This window comes from Papio anubis, chromosome 6 (genome assembly GCF_008728515.1).
Source record: "Papio anubis isolate 15944 chromosome 6, Panubis1.0, whole genome shotgun sequence".
In the NCBI taxonomy this organism is placed as follows: Eukaryota; Metazoa; Chordata; class Mammalia; order Primates; family Cercopithecidae; genus Papio; species Papio anubis.
Window position 1 is genome coordinate 103,641,292 of NC_044981.1, and position 22,913 is coordinate 103,664,204.

General features: G+C 45.5%; 2 protein-coding genes across 20 annotated transcripts in view; one reads left to right on the forward strand and one right to left on the reverse strand.

The window, feature by feature from the left end:
- The window catches only part of SYTL3 (synaptotagmin like 3), a 119,800-nt gene extending 102,238 nt beyond the window's left edge, over window positions 1–17,562 (reverse strand). For 6 of the 19 annotated variants that reach the window (XR_002521689.2, XM_031667330.1, XM_021937694.2 and 3 more), the window contains exon 1: window positions 3,454–6,394. The gene's annotated coding sequence lies outside the window, so the exon portion shown is untranslated. Of the gene's footprint in view, window positions 1–3,453; window positions 6,395–7,982; window positions 8,085–9,736; window positions 10,864–14,547; window positions 14,571–15,638 lie in introns of those variants that run through there. The other 13 variants (XM_031667333.1, XM_021937696.2, XM_021937692.2 and 10 more) reach the window with 7 other exon arrangements.
- Window positions 15,018–22,635, forward strand: DYNLT1 (dynein light chain Tctex-type 1). Its single transcript, XM_009205792.2, has 5 exons — window positions 15,018–15,117; window positions 18,426–18,467; window positions 20,900–21,023; window positions 21,903–21,980; window positions 22,208–22,635. The coding sequence occupies exons 1-5, from the start codon at window positions 15,091–15,093 to the stop codon at window positions 22,276–22,278; spliced, it is 342 nt and encodes a 113-aa protein (XP_009204056.1). The 5' UTR covers window positions 15,018–15,090; the 3' UTR covers window positions 22,279–22,635.
- Window positions 22,636–22,913: the final 278 nt, after the last annotated feature.

The window sequence follows — 22,913 nt, forward strand, 5'->3', positions numbered from 1 at the left end:
TTCTGACCTTCCTGGTAGCCAAGGCAAAGCAAAATGAAATGAAAAGAATGAAAAGTCAAGATGCTGTCTATAGCTTTAATACACCGAAAGAAATACAGAAAAACATCCTCAAGATGCAAACGACTAAGACAATATCCCAGGCGCAGTGGCTCACGCCTGTAATCCCAGCACTTTGGGAGGCGGAGGTGGGCAGATCAACTGAGGTCAGGAGTTGGAGACCAGCCTGACCAACATGGTGAAACCGTCTCTACTAAAAATACAAAATTAGCCAGGCTTGGCGGGGGCATACCTGTAATCCCAGCTACTCGGGAGGCTGAGGGAGAGGAATCACTTGAACCCGGGAGGTGGAGGTTGCAGTGAGCTGAGATCGCGTCATTGCACTCCAGCCTGGGCAACAAGAGTGAAACTCCATCTCAAGACAAAAAAAAAAGACTAAGATAATCAACTCCCTGGACAGTAGCTTGGCAGAAGATGCAAAACTGCACTTTCTGTATCAATATATATAGATCCATATAATGATCCTCTCAAAGCCAAGGATATAACACTTCATTGTAATTCATTGAAAGTCTTTCAAATACAGACCAAAGCAGGATACTTTCTGGTGTTCACAGTTGCCTGGGACAGAGCTTAGAGAACTCAAGGTAAGTGTATGCTGCATCCATCCCATCATTGTTACTCTTCACTTTTAGAGACTTTGATCCTAGTTTCTCTAGACTTTGATTCTAGCTTCTATAAACCATGTCACTCAAGCACTTGGTTAGCACTTAGAACACCAACCAACCAACCCTATGGTTTAGCATCTACTGTGAGTAAAGCCTTCTATTGACAAGAATGACACATATTCTTTTTTTTTTTTTTTAAGATGGACTTTTGCTCTTGTCACCCAAGCTGGAGTGTAATGGCGCAATCTCTGCTCACTGCAACCTCCGCTTCCCAGGTTCAAGCGATTCTCCTGCCTCAGCCTCCTGAGTAGCTGCGAATGCAGGGGTGTGCCTCCAAGCCTGGCTAATTTTTTTTTTTTTTTTTGTATTTTTAGTACAGATGGGGTTTCACCATGTTGGCCAGGCTGGTCTCAAACTCCTGACTCCAGGTGATCCACCCACCTCAACCTCCCAAAGTGCTGGGATTACAGGCATGAGCTACCACACCCGGCCGATGTACTCTTTTGTTTAACTTTGGAAGGTCCACTCCAAAAAACGGGTGACTTTTTGCAATGATGCAAGAGGTATAGCATAGAGCATCATCCTATGGTAGCATCAAGATTGACCAGAAACCTAGGAAGGTCATTTCTCTTTGGTTTCCAGTGTTCCTCTAGTGTCCCCCGAGCTTGATGGCGTTGGACATTTGATTGAACATGTTTGAACCACGGTTGCTTCATTTCACCGGGACTCACTACAGATTTTCAACAAGGGTAGTACCATACGCCTGTCTTTAGGAATGTGTGGAGTCTATTTGATTGTCACAGTGACAAATAACTGTCTTGTATTTTCATGTAAATGTTGACAAGTCATTTAGGCAAAAAAAAAAAAAATTAATTATCTAACAACAGAATTTAACTCATATTTAAAAGTATATTTTGCAAGGTTTTGATATACTCTAAATGTTCTAGAAATGCAACTAGTGGGCCGGGCGTGGTGGCTCACACCTGTAATCCCAGCACTTTGGGAGGCCGAGCTGGGTGGATCATGAGGTCAGGAAATTGAGACCATCCTGGGTAACACGGTGAAACCCCGTCTCCACTAAAAATACAAAAAATTAGCCAGGCGTGGTGGCGGGCGCCTGTATTCCCAGCTACTTGGGAGGCTGAGGCAGGAGAATAGTGTGAACCCAGGAGGCAGAGCTTGCAGTGAACCAAGATAGCGCCACTGCACTCCAGCCGGGGCGACAGAGCAAGACTCCGTCAAAGGAAGGAAGGAGGGAGGGAGGAAGGAAGGAAGGGAGGAAGGCAGACAACTAGTATGTAAATGGAAGGAAGACTGTACTTTGTTTCATTTCAAACTTTAACAAGAATTTTTTATTGTTTCAGAAAGACATCATGGAGGGCAACATTGCTTACAGTACTGGAATCACTATGCCATGTACTGATGGCCCACATTTGCAGACAGGGTCCTCAATATGATTTGATGTATGCAAACATCTGACTATTTCACCTTGTCTTCTCATGTAGTTTACATACACAAGTACATATTATCATTCACTATCCCTTTACTTCTTTTTTTTTGAGACAGAGTCATAGTCTATTTTTCCAAGACAAAGTATGCGTAGGTGACAATTTACTCATTTTAAAATTGTCTTTCAAGTTTTTTCATAAAGTTTTTCCTAGCCATTAGTGGGGTTGGTTGGTTGTTTGTTTGTTTTGGGGTTTTTTTGTTTTTCTCTTTTTTTTTTTTTTTAGCCAGAGTCTCGCTCTGCCACCCTGGCTAGAGTGCAGTGGTGCAATCTCGGCTCACTACAACCTCTATCTCCTGGGTTCCAGCGATTCTCCTCCCTCAGTCTCCCGAGTAGCTGGGATTACAGGCGCCTGCCACCACGCCCGGCTAATTTTTGTATTTTTAGTAGAGATGGGGTTTCACCATGTTGGCCAGGCTGGTCTTGAACTCCTGACCTCAGCTGATCTGCCTGCTTCAGTCTCCCAAAGTGTTGGGATTACAGGCGTGAGCCACCGTACCCAGCAACCACTAAGGGTTTTCAGGGTGGCAGATGGAGTTAATTAGTGAGCTGAATGAGCCTATAGTAAGTACCAGGAAGGTCAGAGATAACTTCCAAACACTTTGCAGCATTAGCAATAAAAAGTGCACCTTTACAGATTTAAATTCTGGTCGCTTACACGAGCAAGAAATGAAAAACCACATGGAGTTACTTTACATAGTCTTTAAAAATGGCTGAAACAAATATAATTCTCTCTTGAATGCTTTTGATTTCATGCCATTTTGAAGTAGAACATGAGGTAGTCACGGAATTCTGTGAAATCTATTAAAATTCGTTTGCACATTTCTCCACACTGTCCCGCCATCACCGCACAACACCAGGTTTGTGCTTCAGGCCCTTTTACAGAGTAAGGTAGATGAATTTTTTTTTTTTTTTTTTTTTTTTTTGAGAGGGAGTCTCGCTCTATAACCCAGGCTGGAGTGCAGTGGCACGATCTCCACTCACTGCGACCTCCACCTCCCGGGTTCAAGTGATTCTCCTGCCTCAGCCGCCTGAGTAGCTGGGACTACAGGTGTGTGCCACCATGACCGGCTAATTTTTTGTACTTTTAGTAGAGACGGGTTTTCACTGTGTTAGCCAGGATGGTCTTGATCTCCTGACCTCGTAATCTGCCTGTCTCGGCCTCCTAAAGTGTTGGGATTACAGGCGTGAGCCATCACACCCGGCCAAGGATGACATTTTTAACACTCACAAAGTGGGTAACGGGAACAGTTGTCACAGGGGTCCTGAACTGGCTGCACCCACCTGCTTGCAGGCAAACCACCACATGCAACCACCCAGAGCAGCAGTGATGTTGCTGAATGGACCACGAGGAAGAGGAAGACTGACAGGTGACAGGAAAGGACAGGACACCTGCCCAGCTGAGACGCCACCGCCGGGCCTGGGAGAAGAGCAGAGTCGCGTGAGGAATGGAAAGGAGGAGAAGGCATCTCTAGGGCGAGAGATGGCAGATGTGATGATACTGAGGTGGGAATGTGTCACTCTTCCACTCTCCAGTGAAGTCACGCTGGCTCTCCCTTCCCGTAGACACATTCTAAAGCACAGGCATCCCAGTCCTGACCTCCCGATCCAGCTCTCTTGCCCCCTCCATCCTCAGTTCCCACAGAACGCTCGCCACTCCTATACTGAACTCATTCAAGGCCATTCCCTGACCACACGCGCTCTGCATTTCCACACGTTGGCCCCACTCTTGCTTCTGCCCAACGAGGCGAGAGATGGGGTCAGTCAGGAGATCAGGGCTTGGGGCCGGCTGTGAGGGTGCGTAGCTACCTCTGCCACCTATTTGCTGTTGAGCTGATGATGGGCAAGTTACTTAAGCCGTCTGGGGCTTCATGTCCTCATCTACGAAGTGGAGAGGTGCAGCACCCACTTCATGGAGGTGCTGTGACGATGAAACGTGCTGATGCGTGTGGAGACCTCTGGAGCACACTGCCGAGCTCATAAGTACACTCAGCAAATGCCCGCTGACAGTCGTGCTACTAACAGTAAGAGCAGCCTCACTCATACTTTCAGCCCTTCAAGGGCCAGATCCAGGCTACCTAGTTCAGAAACTTTCTCCTTATTTACAATCAAAATCCATTGCTCCTTCAAATTTAACTGCTTTCTACTTCGTATATCTCGATGGTGACCCTGATTTCATTCTGTCTTGAGTGTTTCCCTTCCAGGGACAACATCAGATTTCAGTGATTCCCCCATCACCCAGCAAGGAGGCACTTGATGTTTGCTTGAATTGAGAAACCTGATGAATATTGTGACATGGAGATTTACTGCAATGTCAAACTTCCTTTCTAGGGCAGGAAGCCTACATTCAAGTACAGCAGGAAGTAAGGACGGGCAGGGGGCAAGTGAGTCCTCATTGCAGAAAGCCTCAGTCTTCAGAAATCCAAAAAGCATAGAAAAATCTGAGTCATTTTAGAATTTAACAGGAATCTTTGAAATTGTATTTTAATCATCTCGTGCAGGAATTCACAATCTCACAGCTCGAATAATGAAATCTCTCAGGTCCATTTTCCCAGGGTGATATTTATTCGGTCACTCTCTCATTTGTGCAACAAGATCTTAAATGCTCTTTATGATGTCCCAAGCACTGAGTCAGGCACCGTCTTCACCTGCTCGGAGCCTAGATGCAGTCTCCTAACTCCCTTGCTACATTTTTGTAATGATACCTGTCTTTGTTTTACAGCACTCCATTGATCCGCCTGATTTTGTCTGGCAATTAAAAATGAATACATCCCACACCACAGCACCACCTGAAGGAAACATTCTCCTACAGTCACGTGGAGAAGTCCCCCCCGACACTCAGTCATCCTGTCTCTGGGTCACTTTTGGAGCCAGCCAGTCTGGGCTCATACCCAGCCAGCACTCAGTCAGGTGCTCTCGGGCCAGCTGCTTCATCTCTGGGAGACTGGCCTTCCTCCTCCGTGACATGGAGCCATCCCTGCTTCATAGGGCTGTTTGTGGAACTCACTGAGTCATCCAGGCACAGCCCTCGAGCAACAGCCAGAACAAAGCAAGCCTGGCTCAAAGGGTTCCTTCTACCGTTCCATCTCTCCTTCAGGAAGGCCCAAGAGTAGGAAGCTAAGCCACTGTTCTGGGATTGGGAGGGACGCAGGCAGCCATGGGGAAAACTTCAGTTCAGGTGTTTCCATTGGTCTTTATCCGGTCATGCTGTATCCCAGTGGAACTTTGGCATCCAGACAAACAGTTTGGTTATGGCATTGAGTGTGTCAGTGCAACACTGATTTTATTGGCCTCTGTGTATCAAGCACGTGCCAGATATTAAGGATCTAAAAACAACTGACACCCAATCTCTGCATTTAAGAAGGGCCCATCCCAGCCAGAACATGGACATATAGACAAATAACTCATAACATGGTGAGATGAGTACAAAAACCCAAGGATCAGAAGGCACGAGTCACTCCACGCAGGAGCAGAGAGGGCTGGTGGGGCCAGGGAGGGCTTCCCGGGGAGAGACGTGTGGGACAACTCCTCCAGGGGATTGAAATAGTCATCCATGCACTAGGAGTTTGAAACAATGCCTGCTTGCTTTCCTTAGCCTAACAGCAAATCTTGACTTTGGCTTTTAAATCTGGTAAAAGGGGAAAAGTACGAGAAAAGTAAAGCCGATGAAGAAAAGAGACGAGGAGGATGGGAAAGAGACACATTGTTTATTCGTAGACAGGGGCCCCTATTTCTTTCATCCAATCTTTATCTATTGTCTCTGGGCAGCCAGTCATCGGATCAAAGGAAATAAATGTTCAGCCCTCCCTGGTACGGGGGAAACGTCACCAGAGTGGAAATGCAGAGATCTGCTGCAGCATGAGTGCGTGTGAACGTGACTGTCCTCACCACACACGCTTTCAAGGGAAAACTACAGAACGTTCTCAAAGCCCACAAGCCACGGCCCTGTAGGTCATTTCAAAGCAGCTCACTCCTGTGTTGTTTACCACAGCTATTTCCTTGAGAAGTTTCACAGCTTCAGCTTGCAGCCAGCACGCTTTCTGCCTCGTATGCAGGGGAAAAGTTGAGTGACTGCATTGTCCTTGAAATTTTACCCGAAAACCTCGTGACGTTTTTGCTTGCGTAGATTTTTTTTTTCTTCTCTGAGATGGAGTTTTGCTATTGTCGCCCAGGCTGGAGTGCGGTGGCGCGATCTTGGCTCACCAAAACCTCCGCCTCCCGGGTTCAAGCGATTCTCCTGCCTCAACCTCCTGAGTAGCTGACATTACAGGCATGTGCCACCATGCGCGGCTAATTTTGTATTTTTAGTACAAACAGGGTTTCTTCACGGTGGTCAGGCTGGTCTTGAACTCCTGACCTCAGGTGATCTGCCCGCCTTGGCCTCCCAAAGTGCTGGGACTACAGGCGTGAGCCACCGGCCCGCTTGCATAGATTCTTCACAGAAGCTGATGGCAGCCACAAAGGAAGGTGATGAATAAAGAACAGCTCTCAGCTCAGTTCCCTATTCATAGGCTTTTAAAAGACTCATTTTTGCAACAATGAGACAGCACATATGCATATCCATCAGAAAGTCTGACACAGAAATGAAGATGTGTGTTTATAAATTTCGTGTCTATCTTGTTACTTATTCAGAGGCGAGTTTTCTGGGAAGCTAATGACACCTCAACTTCAGAATCCCTTATTTGCACAGCCCTGTCCAAGGTCCAAGATGCCCTATACCTGGTTCCCTCTTTATTTTCCTAAAGTCTCCACAAGTTGTATAAGCTTCAGGTTCCTCAGAAATCTGTACTTAACATTAGAAGACTCAGCTGGGTGTGTTGGCTCACACCTGTAATACCAGCACTTTGGGAAGCCGAAGTGGGTGGATCACGAGGTCAGGAGTTTTGAGACCAGCCTGGCCAACATGGTGAAACCCTGTCTCTACTAACCTTGTCTGTACTAAAAATACAAAAGTTAGCTGGGTGTGGTGGTGGGCGCCTGTAATCCCAGCTACTCAGGAGGCTGAGACAGGAGAATTGCTTGAACCCAGGAGGCAGAGGTTGCAGTGAGCTGAGATGATGCCATTGCACTCCCGCCTGGGTGATATAGGGAGACTCTATCTCAAAAAAATAAATAAGACTGGGTGTGGTGGCTCACGCTTGTAATCCCAGCAGTTTGGGAGGATCGGACAGGCGGATCATGAGGTCAGGAGATGGAGACTATCCTGGCTAACATGGTGAAACCCCATCTCTAGTAAAAACACAAAAAATTAGCTGGGCGTGGTGGCGGGCACCTATAGTCCCAGCTACTGAGAAGGCTGAGGCAGGAGAATGGCGTGAACCCAGGAGGCAGAGCTTGCAGTGAGCTGAAATTGTGGCCACTGCATTCCAGCCTGGGCGACAGAGTGAGACTCTATCTCAAAAAGTAAATAAATAAATAAATAAAAAGGCTGGGGTCGGCAGCTCACGCCTGTAATCCCAACACTTTGGGAGGCCGAGGTGGGTGGATCACCTGAGGTCAGGAGTTTGAGACCAGCCTGGCCAACCTGGTGAAACTCCATCTCTACTAAAAATACAAAAATTAGCTGGGCGTGGTGGCAGGCACCTGTAATCCCAGTTACTCGGGAGGCTGAGGCAGGAGAATCACTTGAACCTGGGAGGCGGAGGTTGCAGTGAACCAAGATCATGCCATTGCACTCCAGCCTGGGCAACAGAGTGAGACTCCGTCTCAAATAAATAAATAAAAATAAAAACAAATACATACAAATAAATAAACATATAAAAAACATTAGAAGACTCATACGTGGGCTTGAATCTATAAAACTTGAAACCTACCTGAGAGAGGACAAAGTCGAACAGGTGCTTTATCTGAAAGGTCACTGCAATTCACTGCTGATTACGTGTATTCTTTCTCATTTGGGGAGACGTTTACCACCCAAAAACAACAAAAAATGTTACTTTAAAGTGAGAAATAGGACTTCATGACTGAAATAGGAAGCCATGGCATTCATACTTTAAACCTGACCTCTTCATGTGGAAGAGCAAATACATTAGAATTATTATTATTATTATTATTATTATTTTTTTTTTTTTTTTTGAGACGGAGTTTCGCTCTGTCGCCAGGCTGGAGTGCAGTGGCACGATCTCAGCCCACTGCAACCTCTGCCTCTTGAGTTCAAGCGATTCCCCTGCCACAGCCTCCCTAGTAGCTGGGACTACAGGTGTGTGCCACCACACCCGGCTAATTTTTTTGTATTTTTTAGTAGAGACGGGGTTTCACCATGTTGGCCAGGATGATCTCGATCTCTTGACCTCGTGATCCACCTGCCTCAGCCTCCCAAAGTGCTGGGATTACAGGCATGAGCCACTGCGCCTGGCCGAGAATTAATATTATTATATCCTTCTAGGTACTACTCGCAATTGTTGTTATGCTTTCTGTTGTGCCAACAGCTACTATTTATTTAGCTCTTACTCTGAACCAGATAGTTTAGGTACTTTGCATACATTGTCTCTACTAATCCTTATTACCACATTATGAAGTAAATAAATGTACCCATTCTACAGATAAGGAGAGTGAGTCTTGGAGTGATTAAGTAACTTAACTAAACTCACACTCTAAACTGGGTCTGTTTAACTCCAAAACCTTATGCTTCATTTAGGCAAAGCAGCTAAGAAATTAGAATCTCCGACTATCTTGGCAGAATAATCTTTTCTACACCAATTCTAATTTTTTTCTTTTGAGATGGAGTCTTGCTCTGTTGCCCGGGCTGGATTGCAGTGGCGGGACCTTGGCTTACTGCAACCTCTGCCTCCTGGGTTCAAGTGATTCTCGTGCCTCAGCCTCCTGAGTAGCTGGGATTACAGGTGCCCACCACCACGCTCAGCTAATTTTTGTCTATTTTTTTTTTTTTAAGAGATGGGGTTTTGCCCTGTTGACCAGGCTGGTCTCAAATTCCTGACCTCAAGGGATCCACCCACCTTGGCCTCCCAAAGTGCTAGGATTACAGGTGTGAGCCATCACACTCAGCCCAATTCTAATTTAATATCTAATGTGCATTTTCCTCTCATAGTCTCTTTCTTACCAAGCAATTTAGGGATTAAGGAAGTTTAATTAAAAGAAATTTAAATTAGACCCTAGCTAACTTTTTTATAATTCCAAAATGATATTGATATTCCACCTCCAAACTAGAAATTACAGGTGATTAAAACAATAAAGTCGATTCAGAGACAGCAAAACAGTAACAAACTATAAGTATAAGAATTTACAAACCAAAGAAGAAAGCAAATGACACTCTACCCTTTTAAAAAAAATCACACCATATAGCTTTTGGATAGTGTTTTACTGTTTTGTTTCGGTTTTTAATTAACTCTGAAGTTACTTCTACCATATCACTTAAATCATTATTATCTCAAATATTAAATTATGTTATTCAATAAAATTACAAGATATCTTTTATCTAATTTATTATGTTTTGTCTCCTACCTTTTCAATGTCATAAATTTAAGAAAAGTTACAATAACTATAATCTCTACGCACCCCACTCCTAAAACGACCTGCTACAATGGCCAGTCATGCATTCTCATCCTACCTTTGCATCTGCTTCAAGAGAAGAGACCAGAGCTGGCTCTGCAGATAAGGAAGTCAATTCTTCTTGTTAGAGTAACTGACGTATTTCTTTTCCCTTCCTGTCAGTCACAGGCTGACGCACTGCACCCTGTGTGGCCAGCCTTACGTGCCTTGGTGGCTACTCCCACATCACTAGGGACCCGGGGAGCAAAGTCACCCCAAAACCACACCGAGGAGCTCTTCTATGCCCACATTTTACATTTTTAGCTGGAGGAAAGACCAAGCGGATGCTGGTGAAATGTTTCACCCTTCCTAAGGAAACTCCCCACAGAGACTACAGGCTTCAACTATTCAAATGTTCCCACATTTGTGAAGGGTTTCACATTGACTTCAGTGTAAATGACTAACCACATCTCAAAGAACGGCTATTAACTCAAGAATAATTTACAAGAAAGGGGGACAGCCAGGCCAAGAGCGATGAAGATTGTAATGAAATCACCAAGGGGAATCTTCAAAATGCTGTGCATGTACTAGGTAGTATTACCCAGCACCGTGAAGTGTCCCTGCCCTGCTAACTCGGGCATGGCCAAAGATGTGCTCTGGAGAGCAATAAGACAATGAAGTGTGTAAAGAGGTGCCACGTGCCACGTAGGCGTGGTACCTTCCAAGCAGTACTGGGGCCACCATTCTCTTTCCCTTCTCTTTCCCTTGATGACTCCAGACACAGGCTGCTCTATCATCCTGGTCTCAGCATGGAGGAGACGTGAAGCAGAGCCATGGAAGATCCTTGATGGTCATGGAGTGTGAGTGGCAAATAAATGTTTGCTGTTATCAACCACTGAGAGTGTAGGGCCATTTGTTTCTGCAGCTAACCTAGCCTATGCTGCTGATGTAGTGTGTAGTGTTTGCATAAACACAGAACTGAGCATCAAACTATTTAATAACTATGATAGCATGAATATTTACCCATTGGAACAAATGCCAGCGGAGGCCCTGCTATACCATGAGCTATCCTTTAGTTATTGGATCTTGAGGATGAGGTCCCAGGGAAGGGGCTGCAGTCACCAGGATTGAAAGGAAGAGAGGCCCAAGAAGCTCAGAGCCACCACTCTTTCATGGTGTACAGAGGTATTCCAGCACAACTGTGCCTCCGCTTCCCAGCTCAACAGAGATTAGCTAAGAAATGCCTATATTAAATATATTATATATTATATTAATATTATATAATTTAATATTTATTTAATTATATATTTATTTAATACATATATTAAATATATTTAATATATATATAAAAACTTTGTAGCCTCAACCCCAGCTCAGAGCCTGACACAAAGGGAGTGCTCCATATATGTGTCTTGAATAAGTGAACAAATAGTTATAAAGATAAACAGACCAGTTCATCTGTTTATTGGCAGCCTCAGAATGCCATATCTCTTCAGCATTTCTCAGCACAGGACTCTCACTTTAGATATGTGTCAGCTAGAGTTTCTTTTCCTTTACAACATTAAATTCCTCAGCCATGAGTGTTTCAACATCACCCTCATCCTCATCGTCGTCTTCTTTTATTATCATTTTGACTCAGCATGATCTCATAGTACATCTCAGTAACACACTTCTTTGCACAGGGGAAGAAAGGAAAAAATGGAATATCCACAGGATGGGATTTGGACTACGAAGGGCTGCAGATGATAGACAGCAGAACAACACTGCTGGATATTATTATTATTATTATTATTTGAGAATAAAAATACAAAATTAGCTGGGCGTGGTGGCAGGCACCTGTAATCCTAGCTACTCGGGAGTTTCACTCTTGTTGCCCAGGCTGGAGTGCAGTGGCGCGATCTCGGCTCACCACAACCTCCACCTCCCAGGTTCAAGCGATTCTCCTGCCTCAGCCTCCCAAGTAGTTGGGACTACAGGTATGTGCCACCACGCCCGGCTAATTTTGTATTTTTAGTAGAGATGGGGTTTGTCTATGTTGGTCAGGCTGTTCTTGAACTCCCAATCTCTGGTGATCTGCCCACATCAGCCTCCCAAAGTACTGGGATTACAGGTGTGAGCCACGGCGCCCGGCCACTGCTGGATATTCTTGATGTTATTTATTGATGTGACAGTTCGTTGATTGCTATGATTATCAGGCCCACAGTTGCTAAATAAAGGTATTGGCAGCTCCAGTCCCACAGTCTGTATTTAAGAAATTTGACTCCAGGAAAGAAAGGTGATTGCACGCAAACCTGCCAACCTATCACTAACCTCCAAATTGAAAAACAAACCCAAGATTCACTCCACTGACTTACTGCATAGAAACTAAACATTATTGTAAAATATGGCGGAATGCTAAAGATTCATGAGCAGTTACGAGTCAAGGTGTCTGAGCTCCAATGCTTCTGAGGGACATCCATTTGTGGCAGATGGAAGGTGCTGGCAATGGCATCTGGTGAACTGCCAAATGTCTTAACGATTTTAAATGCCTTAGCCCTACAGACACTACATCAGTTGGGCAGAATATAATACCACATCACTGCATTTTTCCAAGCAGTACAACATCACATAAGCCTAGAGAATTCAAACCCTCCTATTTACAGATACATCCATTTTAAAAAATATATTCCATAAAGGCCATGTTTTAGTCAACTTTGTAGCCTCAACCCCAGCTCAGAGCCTGACACAAAGGGAGTGCTCCATATATGTGTCTTGAACAAGTGAACAAATAGTTATGAAGATAAACAGACCAGTTCAACTGTTTATTGGCAGTCTCAAAATGCCATATCTCATGATCATTTAACAAACATTATTTGATAGTTAAAATTGGAGAGTGGTACCCAATGTATAAAAGCTAAAATCATGTAAACATTTGCATGTTTTCTGTTGATTTATGTGTATGCTTGTGATCCGCAGTTATAATGTAACAAGATCCATGCATTAATTATGCACCGTCCTAGCAGCCATTCAGGAAATTCATTTAAATTAGGAAGTTCCTAAAAGGGTGTGGGGAAAACGGAAAAGGTTGAAAAATGAAAAGGCTCTTCCCTTGCCAGTGTTCGCTCAGAACCGGTTTACACATAATTCTGTGACACTTAGCTACTGAACTCCAGGTCCACAACAAAGTAGCAGAAGAAAAAAGAATTAAGAGGCTCCTGATTGGCTCAGGATCATGGTGGGGCCGAGAGCTCGGAATCAGGTAGGCAGAGAACACCCAAAATGAGATCTCAGGTGACGCTGAGAACGGCAGGAAGGTAAAGCAATGTCAGCATCAGAATCACATGTGGACTGAGGCGCAAGACTGAAACACCAGGACAGGGGAGTTGAAGCCAGGTAATAAGAAAGGAACTCAAAAGGCAGATAAAGTTCAGAATCCAAGGAGAGGAAGACCAGGTGTGGGAGAGCAACCAGCCCACTCAGCAAGTCTCCCTGCTCAGGTCAAGGACCCAGGGCCAGCAGCCTTGGGTCAGTCAGGGCTCTGTCCTCCCCTCGCCAGCCCTGTTTCCCTCAAGGAGGCAGGTCGTTGCATCTTCCTCCACTCCCCAGTTCGCTCTATTTGGGTCTGAGGCAAAGCTAACACCCATGGGGGAAATGATTCATTCAATAAATGTTAGGCCGGGCATGGTGGCTCACAGCTATAATCCCAGCACTTTGGGAGGCTGAGGCTGGAGGATCCCTTAAGCCCAGGAGTTTGAGACCAGCCTGGGCAACACGGTGAGACCCTATCTCTACAAAAGACATATAAAAAAAATAGCAGGGTGTGATTGCTAGTGCCTGGAATCCCAGCTGCTCAGGAGGCTAAGGCAGGAGAATACCTTGAGCCCAGGAGTTCAAACTCTTAGTGATCTTTGGATGACTAAACTTTAACACATCTTAGCTCAAAATCTCTTGAGCATTCACATCACTGCATTTCAGCCCAGGCAACAGAATGACACCCTGTCTCTAAATAAATAAATAAATTTTAATTGTGCAGCTATTATGTGCCAGGCACAATGTGGAAGGAAGGGGATACATTAGTGAATAAAACAGATCCTTCCTGCATGGTACTTAGTTTCTAAATGGAGACACACCATAAACCAGCAACCATAAATACATTCTTGCAAACTGAAAGAAGTGCTATGAGGAAAATGTACAGGATGCAGGGATGGAGAATGAGGAGGTCGGCTACCTTAGATACAGTGGTCACAGGATGGCTCCGTGTAGGAGATTTTGAGCTAAGATATGTTAAAAGTTAAGTCACCCAAAGATCACTAAGATTAGTCTATAGTCTGACAACATAGGAACTATTGTCAAGGCAAGGCAGAACGGGTGAGGGGAGGGAAGCGTCGCGGGTTAGGTTCCTCTTGAAGGGCTCTAATAAGACCCTGATAGACCGACCAGGTTACAGTCCGATGGTCATAATCCAGATGAGAGATTTCAATCTTTTACTGGGGTCCTGAGCATATAGGGTAGAAATAACGAAGGTTGCTGATGGATTAGATGTGGGATTTGAAGTTTAGTTCTACCAAGTCCCTGGGACTCTTGCAGTCAGCTCCTTCCTGACTGGAGAATGGGAAGTGGGTTCCAGCAGCCTGAATTCAAGTGCATGATGAAACCAGAAAAAGCAAACGCCAAAATCAAAACTCTGAGCCTGAGAATACCTGCCAACAGGTGCATATGCCCCAGCTTTCTGTGGAAGGCAGTTTACCAGAGTCCAGTGCAATTCCTAATTTCCATAAAGAACCCACATTCAAATCAAGTCTGTCTAGTTCATTGTGGTTAAGGTAGTCAGGAAGTGTGCCACATTTTACAAAATTTTCCACCCAAAATGTTTTTTTTTAAATGGTGCTTAAAGGAAAAATTCTCATTTACCTGGAAAACTTAACTCCCTAAAGGGAAGTTTCATTCAGATAGCTAAAGTTTGCCAATCCCAGCCCCCAAGGGAACTGCAACAACGTCTCACCGGGCGCACTGCCTTGGCAGTTGCCAGGTGTCCGAGTCGATTTGAAAGTCCGCGTCAATCCACACGATACAAACCGGGGGAGGGGCCGGGATCACGCTTCCCCTCCAGGACTGCCTTTTGTAAGTGTGTTTTGTTTCCGTTGCTGAGGTTTAGGGAGCTGCCCGACTACCCTCACGGGTTCCCATGGAAACCACCACCTCCCAGAGGACAGCAGGAGAGGCCAATTCAGGGTCCACCCGCAGGCCCCGCCCAGGGATGGGGTCAGTGAGGGTCCGGGCAGGGAAGGGCGGGACCCGGGAGCTCGTCGTGGGCGGGGCCGTGGGGGCCCGGGAGTTGGGCATGGGCGGGGCTGGCGCGAACGGGGAGGGGCGTGGCAGGTCAGGGGCGGGGCCTGAGTGCGCCTGCGTAGTCTGCGCCACTGAGGGAGGCGGAGGCGACGCGCGGGAGGAAAGATGGAAGACTACCAGGCTGCGGAGGAGGTAACCGCCGGGTAGGCAACGGAAGGGTGGAGGCCTAGAGCCCTGGCCGCGGAAGGACACGCGGTGCTGCCCGGGAAGACCTGGGGGCCCACCTCCTTCAGCTAGGCCGGTCTCGGCAGCCCACGGCCTGAGGTTCACGATAGCCGGCGCTCCGCCCGGCCCCATTCTGCCCTGACACTGCCGCCGTTTCCCTGGCGCATGGGGCGGGAAGGGGATTGAGCTTCCCGCGCGGGGAGGCGTCGGGCGTGACTCGGAGAGAGCGCCCGGGTGAGCGGTGCAGAGAAACCTTCACGCAGGGCCTCGCCTCCCGCCCGCAGCCAGGCTCGCCGGGAGGATGACATCACCGCCCCTTGCTCTGCGGAGCTGACCCCAGCCCCAGCCTGGAGCGGGGCGCGGCGGCCGGTCTGGGAGCGCCGAGGCTTGGATGTCTCCCCGCGGGGGTGCGGGTGACCCTCCTGTCCCCAACCCCTCCGCCCCGGGCTGGCGTCCCGTCAGCCCCGCGCCTTTGTCTCGGGCCTCACCTGGGTCTGCAGCGCTGGGAATGAGTAGCACATTTCATTTCCGTTTAAGAGGTCTGTAAGAAAGCTCACTGTTGTGGGGGAAAAAATCGTCTTAGTGCCTCCTTGAGGAAGTAGCATAAAGCCCACGATCTTGTCAAGCAGAAGACACCCATCGGCACCGTGTGCGTTAAATGGCTTTCCTTCAAGCTCACGGTCGTTCGGGGAATAGCGCTGATGAGCGCAGCTGAGATACAACCCTCATTTTTCTTCTTACTGAATAATCCTCGTTGAAATTCAGATAGAGCCCTATGGATTTATTATGCAGCCTGTCAAAAATATAAACTATAGATACATTTGGTAAGGTTGGATATTTTACCATTTATGAAATTTAGTGGCCGGGTGCGGTGGCTCACGCCTATAATCCCAGCACTTCAGGAGACCAAGGCGGGCGGATCACCTTAGGTCAGGAGTTCCAGACCAGCCTGACCAACGTGGAGAAACCCCGTCCCTACTAAAGATACAAAATGAGCCGGGCATGGTGGCGCATGCCTGTAATCCCAGCTATTTGGGAGGCCGAGGCAGGAGAATCGCTTGAACCTGGGAGGCAGAGGTTGCCGTGAGCCGAGATCGCGCCATTGCACTCTAGCCTGGGCAACGAGAGCGAAACTCCGTCTCAAAAAACAAAAAAAAAGAAAAGAAATTTAGTTTAACGAGGAATGTTTTCAGGGAAAATAAAACTAAAACTTAAGGACTGATTAAGTTTCAGTTTTGATCTGATTTCCTAACTAGCACACGCTTCCTGTGACAATGACATAGTCGGTGTTTGAATGCTGATGGCAACCAAGTGAATAGTGACCAGAAGACCTGGTGCAGGAGCAGTTGGCAAAGAAAAAGCCTTTCCCCTTAAACTGTTGCTAATATAATATTGGAAAATGTATTATAGCAATATCGAGTAAAACTTCTAAAAAAGAAATCGCTTTGTAAAGGAAAGCGCTTAGTACTGCAGTCCGATTCTGACTCCCACAAATGAGGTGGCTAAGTGGCTTCGTTATTCGAGATCTTAATTGCGTATGTGTAAAATGAAGGGGCTGGACAGAGTGATGAGTGTTCCACCTGGGATGGAAGCCCTGGGAGGTGGAGACCATGGCTGCCTTGTAGTAGGCATGTCTTAGGTGTTTACTGAATGGCCCGTTCTGGTCCTCCCAGCAGCCTCTTAGCAGCCTTTTCTCCATCTATTCTAATTTCATGTAGATGCCTGGGCCTTTGTAAGTATTCTCTCAACTCACCATTCATCTTTCTTGGAGAAGTTAAAACTGTCCACTGGATTCAATACAACTCTCTGCTTTCCACTAAAAATTCTTTCAAATGTCCCTCAACCTTTTTCGTACTGTAACCATATGGGAGGTGATACAGTGCCTTTCCTTTGTGATTAAGGTCACTGTAGTCACTTGGAAGGATCCTTTAAGCTTCCAGAAATGACTTAATCTCTAAGATATTGCAAACTGTCATTCACTCAGTGAGTTGGTTTTGTTTCCAAGTCTGACTTCTGAGTACAGCGAGTGAGGTGGCTTCGGGCAGTCAGCTCCTGACCCCCCTAAAAAGAAAGGACAGGGCCTGCAGTGGACAGCAGCCAGGCAGGGAGGAAGACTCACTGCCAAGTCAGGGTTCTCTGCCTTGATTCCCCCAGAATGCACGTTGACTGAGGGCCCCGGGGGATTGCCCTCTTGAAGGCATGTCCAGAGCTGCGTACCTTTCCTGGGACTCAGCTGTAACTTTAAACGCTTGTGCTCATGTGAAGAGCACATTGGCAGGCAAGTGCCTGACTGATGTTATTTTCAGGATGACCTTTTACCCATTCAGATCTACCATGTGTAAAAGGAAAACTAAGAAAACTATACTCCTGGCACTAGATTACTGCAGGCAGCTCACTTCCTGAGTCATCCAGACACTGACGGAGAACGGCCATGCTGGCAGATGGTAGTTAGTCCTGGAGTAGGAGGGCATCACTGGGAAAGAAAAATAATTACCTGGAAATAATATAATCATTGTACATTTTACAACTAATGGTGCTTTAAAAAAAATTTCCTCAAGGTCAGGCCTCCTAATCAGTTAACATCATGGAAGAGAGAATTACATCTTAAATGGATTGCTTCAGCAGCTTCAGTTAATTTATACAAAAATCACCCAACTCATTAAGCCTCTCTATTGGTTAATGATTCTAGCAGTCAGTTGAAATGGAAGAAGAGAATGAATTCTAGTTTAAAGTGAAGTCTTAGATTGTGGCATGATTAAAATAAAACAGGGCCGGGTGTGGCTGCTTACGCCTGTAATCCCACCTCTTTGGGAGACTGAGGTGGGAGGATCACCTGAGGTCAGGAGTTTGAGACCAGCCTGGCCAACATGGTGAAACCCCCATCTCTACTAAAAATACAAAAATTAGCTGGGTGTGGTGGAGGACACCTGTAATCCCAGCTACTTGGGAGACTGAAGCAGGAGTATCACTTGAACCTGGCAGGTGGAGATTGCAGTGAGCCGAGATCATGCCACTGTGTTCCAGCCTGGTCTACAAAGCAACACTCTGTCTCAAAAATAAATAAATAAAACAGAACACCTTTACATTATGTACATGTATTCTAGCCTTCTGGTTTCTGAAGACTGTAATGCCATCCATCCTTGCTAAAGTGAACAGTCTACTTAGATTATTTCTAAGGTCTTCATTTCTAAATTATGTTCATTACGTAAATTTGCATTTATCAATGTAGTGGAAATGTCTTTTAAATAAACTTAACTGAATGTTCTTCCTTGCAGACTGCTTTTGTTGTTGATGAAGTGAGCAACATTGTAAAAGAGGTAAGAGGATAAATGCTCACTTCTTAAAGGTTTGATTAATGGCTTATATTAGAGAAAATAATGTGTTTTAAATACTATCTTGGAATTGTTTTGACCGAGTCTGTGTGTTTTGGTGTTTCAAATAACAGTTTTTACTTCAGCAAATAGCTAGTTAAGAATTGCTTCTATATTATACAAATTACATATTTTAAATCAGACAAGGAATTTTATGTACATAGCATTATTCCTGAATATCACCAAGACTTGATTCTATAATCTTTTAAGCATAAAAGACTCCTGGCATACAAATAGATGTCTCCAGGGTTGAATGAAGAAAGAGTGAGTATAAGAAAATTGAACAGTTAACTTCCAGTTATTCTGGACCTGGTGATCCAGTTTGGGGCCTATATGCTTACTTTTCTTACATTTCTAAACTCACACTTTATTGTGTTATTGATCATGAAGAGGAAGAGAGACAGAAGGGATGTTTGTTATTCATTCAGAAAGTACATACTGAGGGAGCACGCAGGGCATATACCCTCCTGGAGTTTACAGCTGAGGGGCGGGCAGGGCAGACACATCAAACAGTCCCCCTGGAAAGTGTCAGCCTGCATTTGCTGTGTGGTAAGTGCCACTAGTGGTGGTGCTGTGAGAGCATTGAACGGGGAATGTGACCCACCCAGGGAGTTCAGGGACCATTTCGAGCTGAAATCTGAAGAATGAGTAGAAGTAGGGGTAATGCAGTAAAAAGAGGGGACAAGGCCCCGTGGGAAGTGGGGGCAGTGCACATTCCCCGTTCTCCCCTATTGCAGGGACTACAGGTAATTCTGTACTCAGGTGACCCTAAATATTGGGTGGTAGTCAATTTGCGCAGGTCCAAAATTGGTGGAGAGTTCCCTCCTCCTTGAAAAACTGAGTTTCAAAGTATGTGAGGAGGGAGAGCTGGTGGAGGGAGAGGTTTAGCTTAAACAAAGCCCCCCCACCTTTTGACAATGCCCAGGTTTAGTAATACCGCTGTCCTCTTAAACTGGGACTTCTGGCCCCCCAGCCCTCTTGCAGCCTCTGAGCTGGGAGGGAGCACAGTGGCAGAGGACAAGAAGTAAGCAGGCCCTGTGTGTAACATGACTACTCAGAGTCCCAGGGAGATGATCAGCAGGTCTGTAGGTAGAAATCAGAGTGACCTAGGGAGGTTTTAGGTCCTCAAAAGCAAGGTCACTGGATCTAAGCCGCAGGCATCAGATACCAGTCTGTCCCCACTGTGCACAGCTCAGATCCCCGGACTGCTGGTTTGCTCTGCCTGTCTGAGGACAGACCTTGGCCCTCACTGAATGTTGTTATTTTCATTTTAGGTCATAAGTGTCATAGAAACTCAGGTTCCTGGTTTCTAGCACAGCAAGTTAGGGGTAGAGAAGAAAGTTGCTGAGATGCAAGCACACTGGCATCCATGTGAAAGGGGAGCTGACGCTGAAAAACCCAGAAAATCACACAATGGCAGTATCATAGCGATAAGCTTAGCGAGAACAGCGACAGTGAGCCTTGCATTGTCAGATAACCCCCAAAGAATATAGCATAGAAAAAGAAGTAAGCGTATAATAAAGGAGAAAAGTTGGGCTGGGTGCTGTGGCTTATGCCTGCAATCCCAGCACTTTAGGAGGCTGAGGCAGGAGGATCACTTGAGCCCAGGCATTTGACAGCAGCCTGGGCAACAGAGCAAGACCCCATCTCTACAAAAAACTAGCCAGGCATGGTGGCACATGCCTACAGTCCCAGCTACTGGGGAAGCTGAGGTGGGAGGACTGCTTGAGCGCCAGAGGTCAAGGCTGCAGTGAGCCAAGATTGCATCACTGCTCTCCAGCCTGGGCAACAGAAGGAGACCCTGCCTCAGAAAAATCAAAATTAAAAAATGTCATCATAAACCTAAAATAAGTTTTGGAATATAAAGGGCTTTTAGTTATCTGAAAAATGCACTTAACGTGATAACCTGTTCCCAAACAATGCTGGATAAAAGTATTTTTTAATATATGATTATTTGGATAGGTTTTGTATATTGTCAGTTGTACAAATAATACAATTCTTCTAATACATAGTATTAGTATATGTTAGATAGTAGTAGATAAAAGTAATACACCTTTAAGAAATGAATGGCAAAATATTTTCTAACCTCGACAGGAAAAAAAATGTATTGCTTATCTCTAAATATTAATAGTAGTAGTGAACATTAAGTGTAAGTATTAGGTCAAAATGTGTAAATAATTTGACAGACTGAATTTTTAAAGCAAATTTCAAACATTTAAATGAAATATAATACTATTAAAAGGTATATTTGCAAAGGCACCCTCATGATTAAAAATAAACTTTTCATAAATCACTTCTTGGGGTGCTGTCAGTTCTGATTGAAAGGTGGTGTGAGTGCATTTGGTTAACCGGGACGCACTTTGTGCTTTGTTTTCTAGGCTATAGAAAGCGCAATTGGTGGTAATGCTTATCAACACAGCAAAGTGAACCAGTGGACCACAAATGTAGTAGAACAAACTTTAAGCCAACTCACTAAGCTGGGAAAACCGTTTAAATACATCGGTAATGGGTTTTTGTTTCTTGTATATTTGAGGGATGGTTTTTTAACACTGATCAGAGGGGCATCTAGTACCAGAAACAACAGCTAACGTGGCCCCACCTCAAGGAAGGCTCCTGGTGGGAGTCGGTCGTGTGTGTAGCATACGTTAGCATACACTTGACCATTTGGCCTGCTGGTACAGTTGCAGGGCGTTTGTGAAGCGGGATCTTACAGGAAGTCCCATCAGATGCTTTTAGAACAAGTGAAGTGGAGAGGGAGCGTGTACAGACAGCCCCCAACTTAACAGTGGTTCAACTTAGGATTTTTCAACTTTGTGATGGATTTACCAGGGTATTAAGTGCATTTGCAACTTAATTTTTATATATTGTCGATTTATGATGGGTTTATGGGACACTACACTGTAAGTCAAGAAGCACCTATAATTTGTCAGTGTAGTGAGACGAGGCAATCTGTCCCTATAATTTTTATTGAGAACATCAACCATGTGCAGCTATGTACTTTTGCTGAAAGTGGACAGAATGGGCCGGGCGCAGTGGCTCACGCCTGTAATCCCAGCACTTTGGGAGGCCGAGGCAGGTGGATCACGAGGTCAGGAGTTCAAGACCAGCTTGGCCAAGATGGTGAAACCCCATCTTTACTAAAAATACAAAAAATTAGCTGGGCGTGGTGGCACATGCCTGTAATCCCAGCTACTCCGGAGGCTGAGGCGGAGAATTGCTTAAACCTGGAGGGGCGGAGGTTGCAGTGAGCCGAGATTGCGCCACTGCACTCCAGCCTGGGTGACAGAGTGAGACTCCATCTCAAAAAAAAAAAAGAAGTAGACAGAATGACATTTGTGTTACCCGGTAGACTTCTCTAATAAAAATTTGTTTTAACTTAAGTGACCTGTGTAATCATGCAGAAGAATGGGGCTGGATTACACACGGCAAGTTCCTGCTTCTGGGACAGCTCTACTGACGGTATGATTTTCATTCATGTTTGTGAAGTTTTGTTGTGTGAAATATGTGACTGGACGTTTATCATCTTTGAATGCAATGTATGTTTATCAACCTTTTAAAACATTTTATAATAGACTTGCCAAGGTTCTTTGTGTAGCCTATAGGTACTTGACTGTTGGCCTTATTGTGAGTAAAACGTCGTCCCCCAGCTTTCCCTGCCTTAAATGCTGCTCTCTTCCCTCCCGCAGGGAGCTGCACTGTGCGATGGGAGAATAAGACCATGTACTGCATCGTCAGCGCCTTCGGACTGTCTATCTGACTTGCAGTTCAGCCTATGGCCTTTCTCCTTTTGTCTCTAGTTCATCCTCTAACCACCAGCCATGAATTCAGTGAACTCTCTCCTTGTTCTCTTTAAGTGTTTTGTGGCACTCTCACAATGTAGAGGAAAAAACCAAATGACCACACTGTGATGTGAACGGCACCGAAGTCAGATGAGTATCCCTGTAGGTCACCTGCAGCCTGCATTGCCACTTGTCTTAACTCTGAATATTTCTTTTCAAAGGTGCTAAAATCTGAAATCTGCTAGTGTGAAACTTGCTCTACTCTCTGAAATGATTCATAGACACTAATTTTCCATACTTTATACTTTTGTTAGAATAAATTATTCAAATCTAGAGTCTGTTGTGTTCTCCACGGTCTGCATAGTATCATAAATGATTTCTTCGTATTTAGTGAGTGGCTTCAGAATCTATACAACCGGGCCGGGTGCGGTAGCTCATGCCTGTAATCCCAGCACTTTGGGAGGCCGAGGCAGGCAGATCATGAGGTCACGAGACCGAGACCATCCTGGCTAACACTGTGAAACCCCGTCTCTACTAAAGATACAAAAAATTAGCTGGGCGTGGTGGCGGGCACCTGTAGTCCCAGCTACTCGGGAGGCTGAGGCAGGAGAAT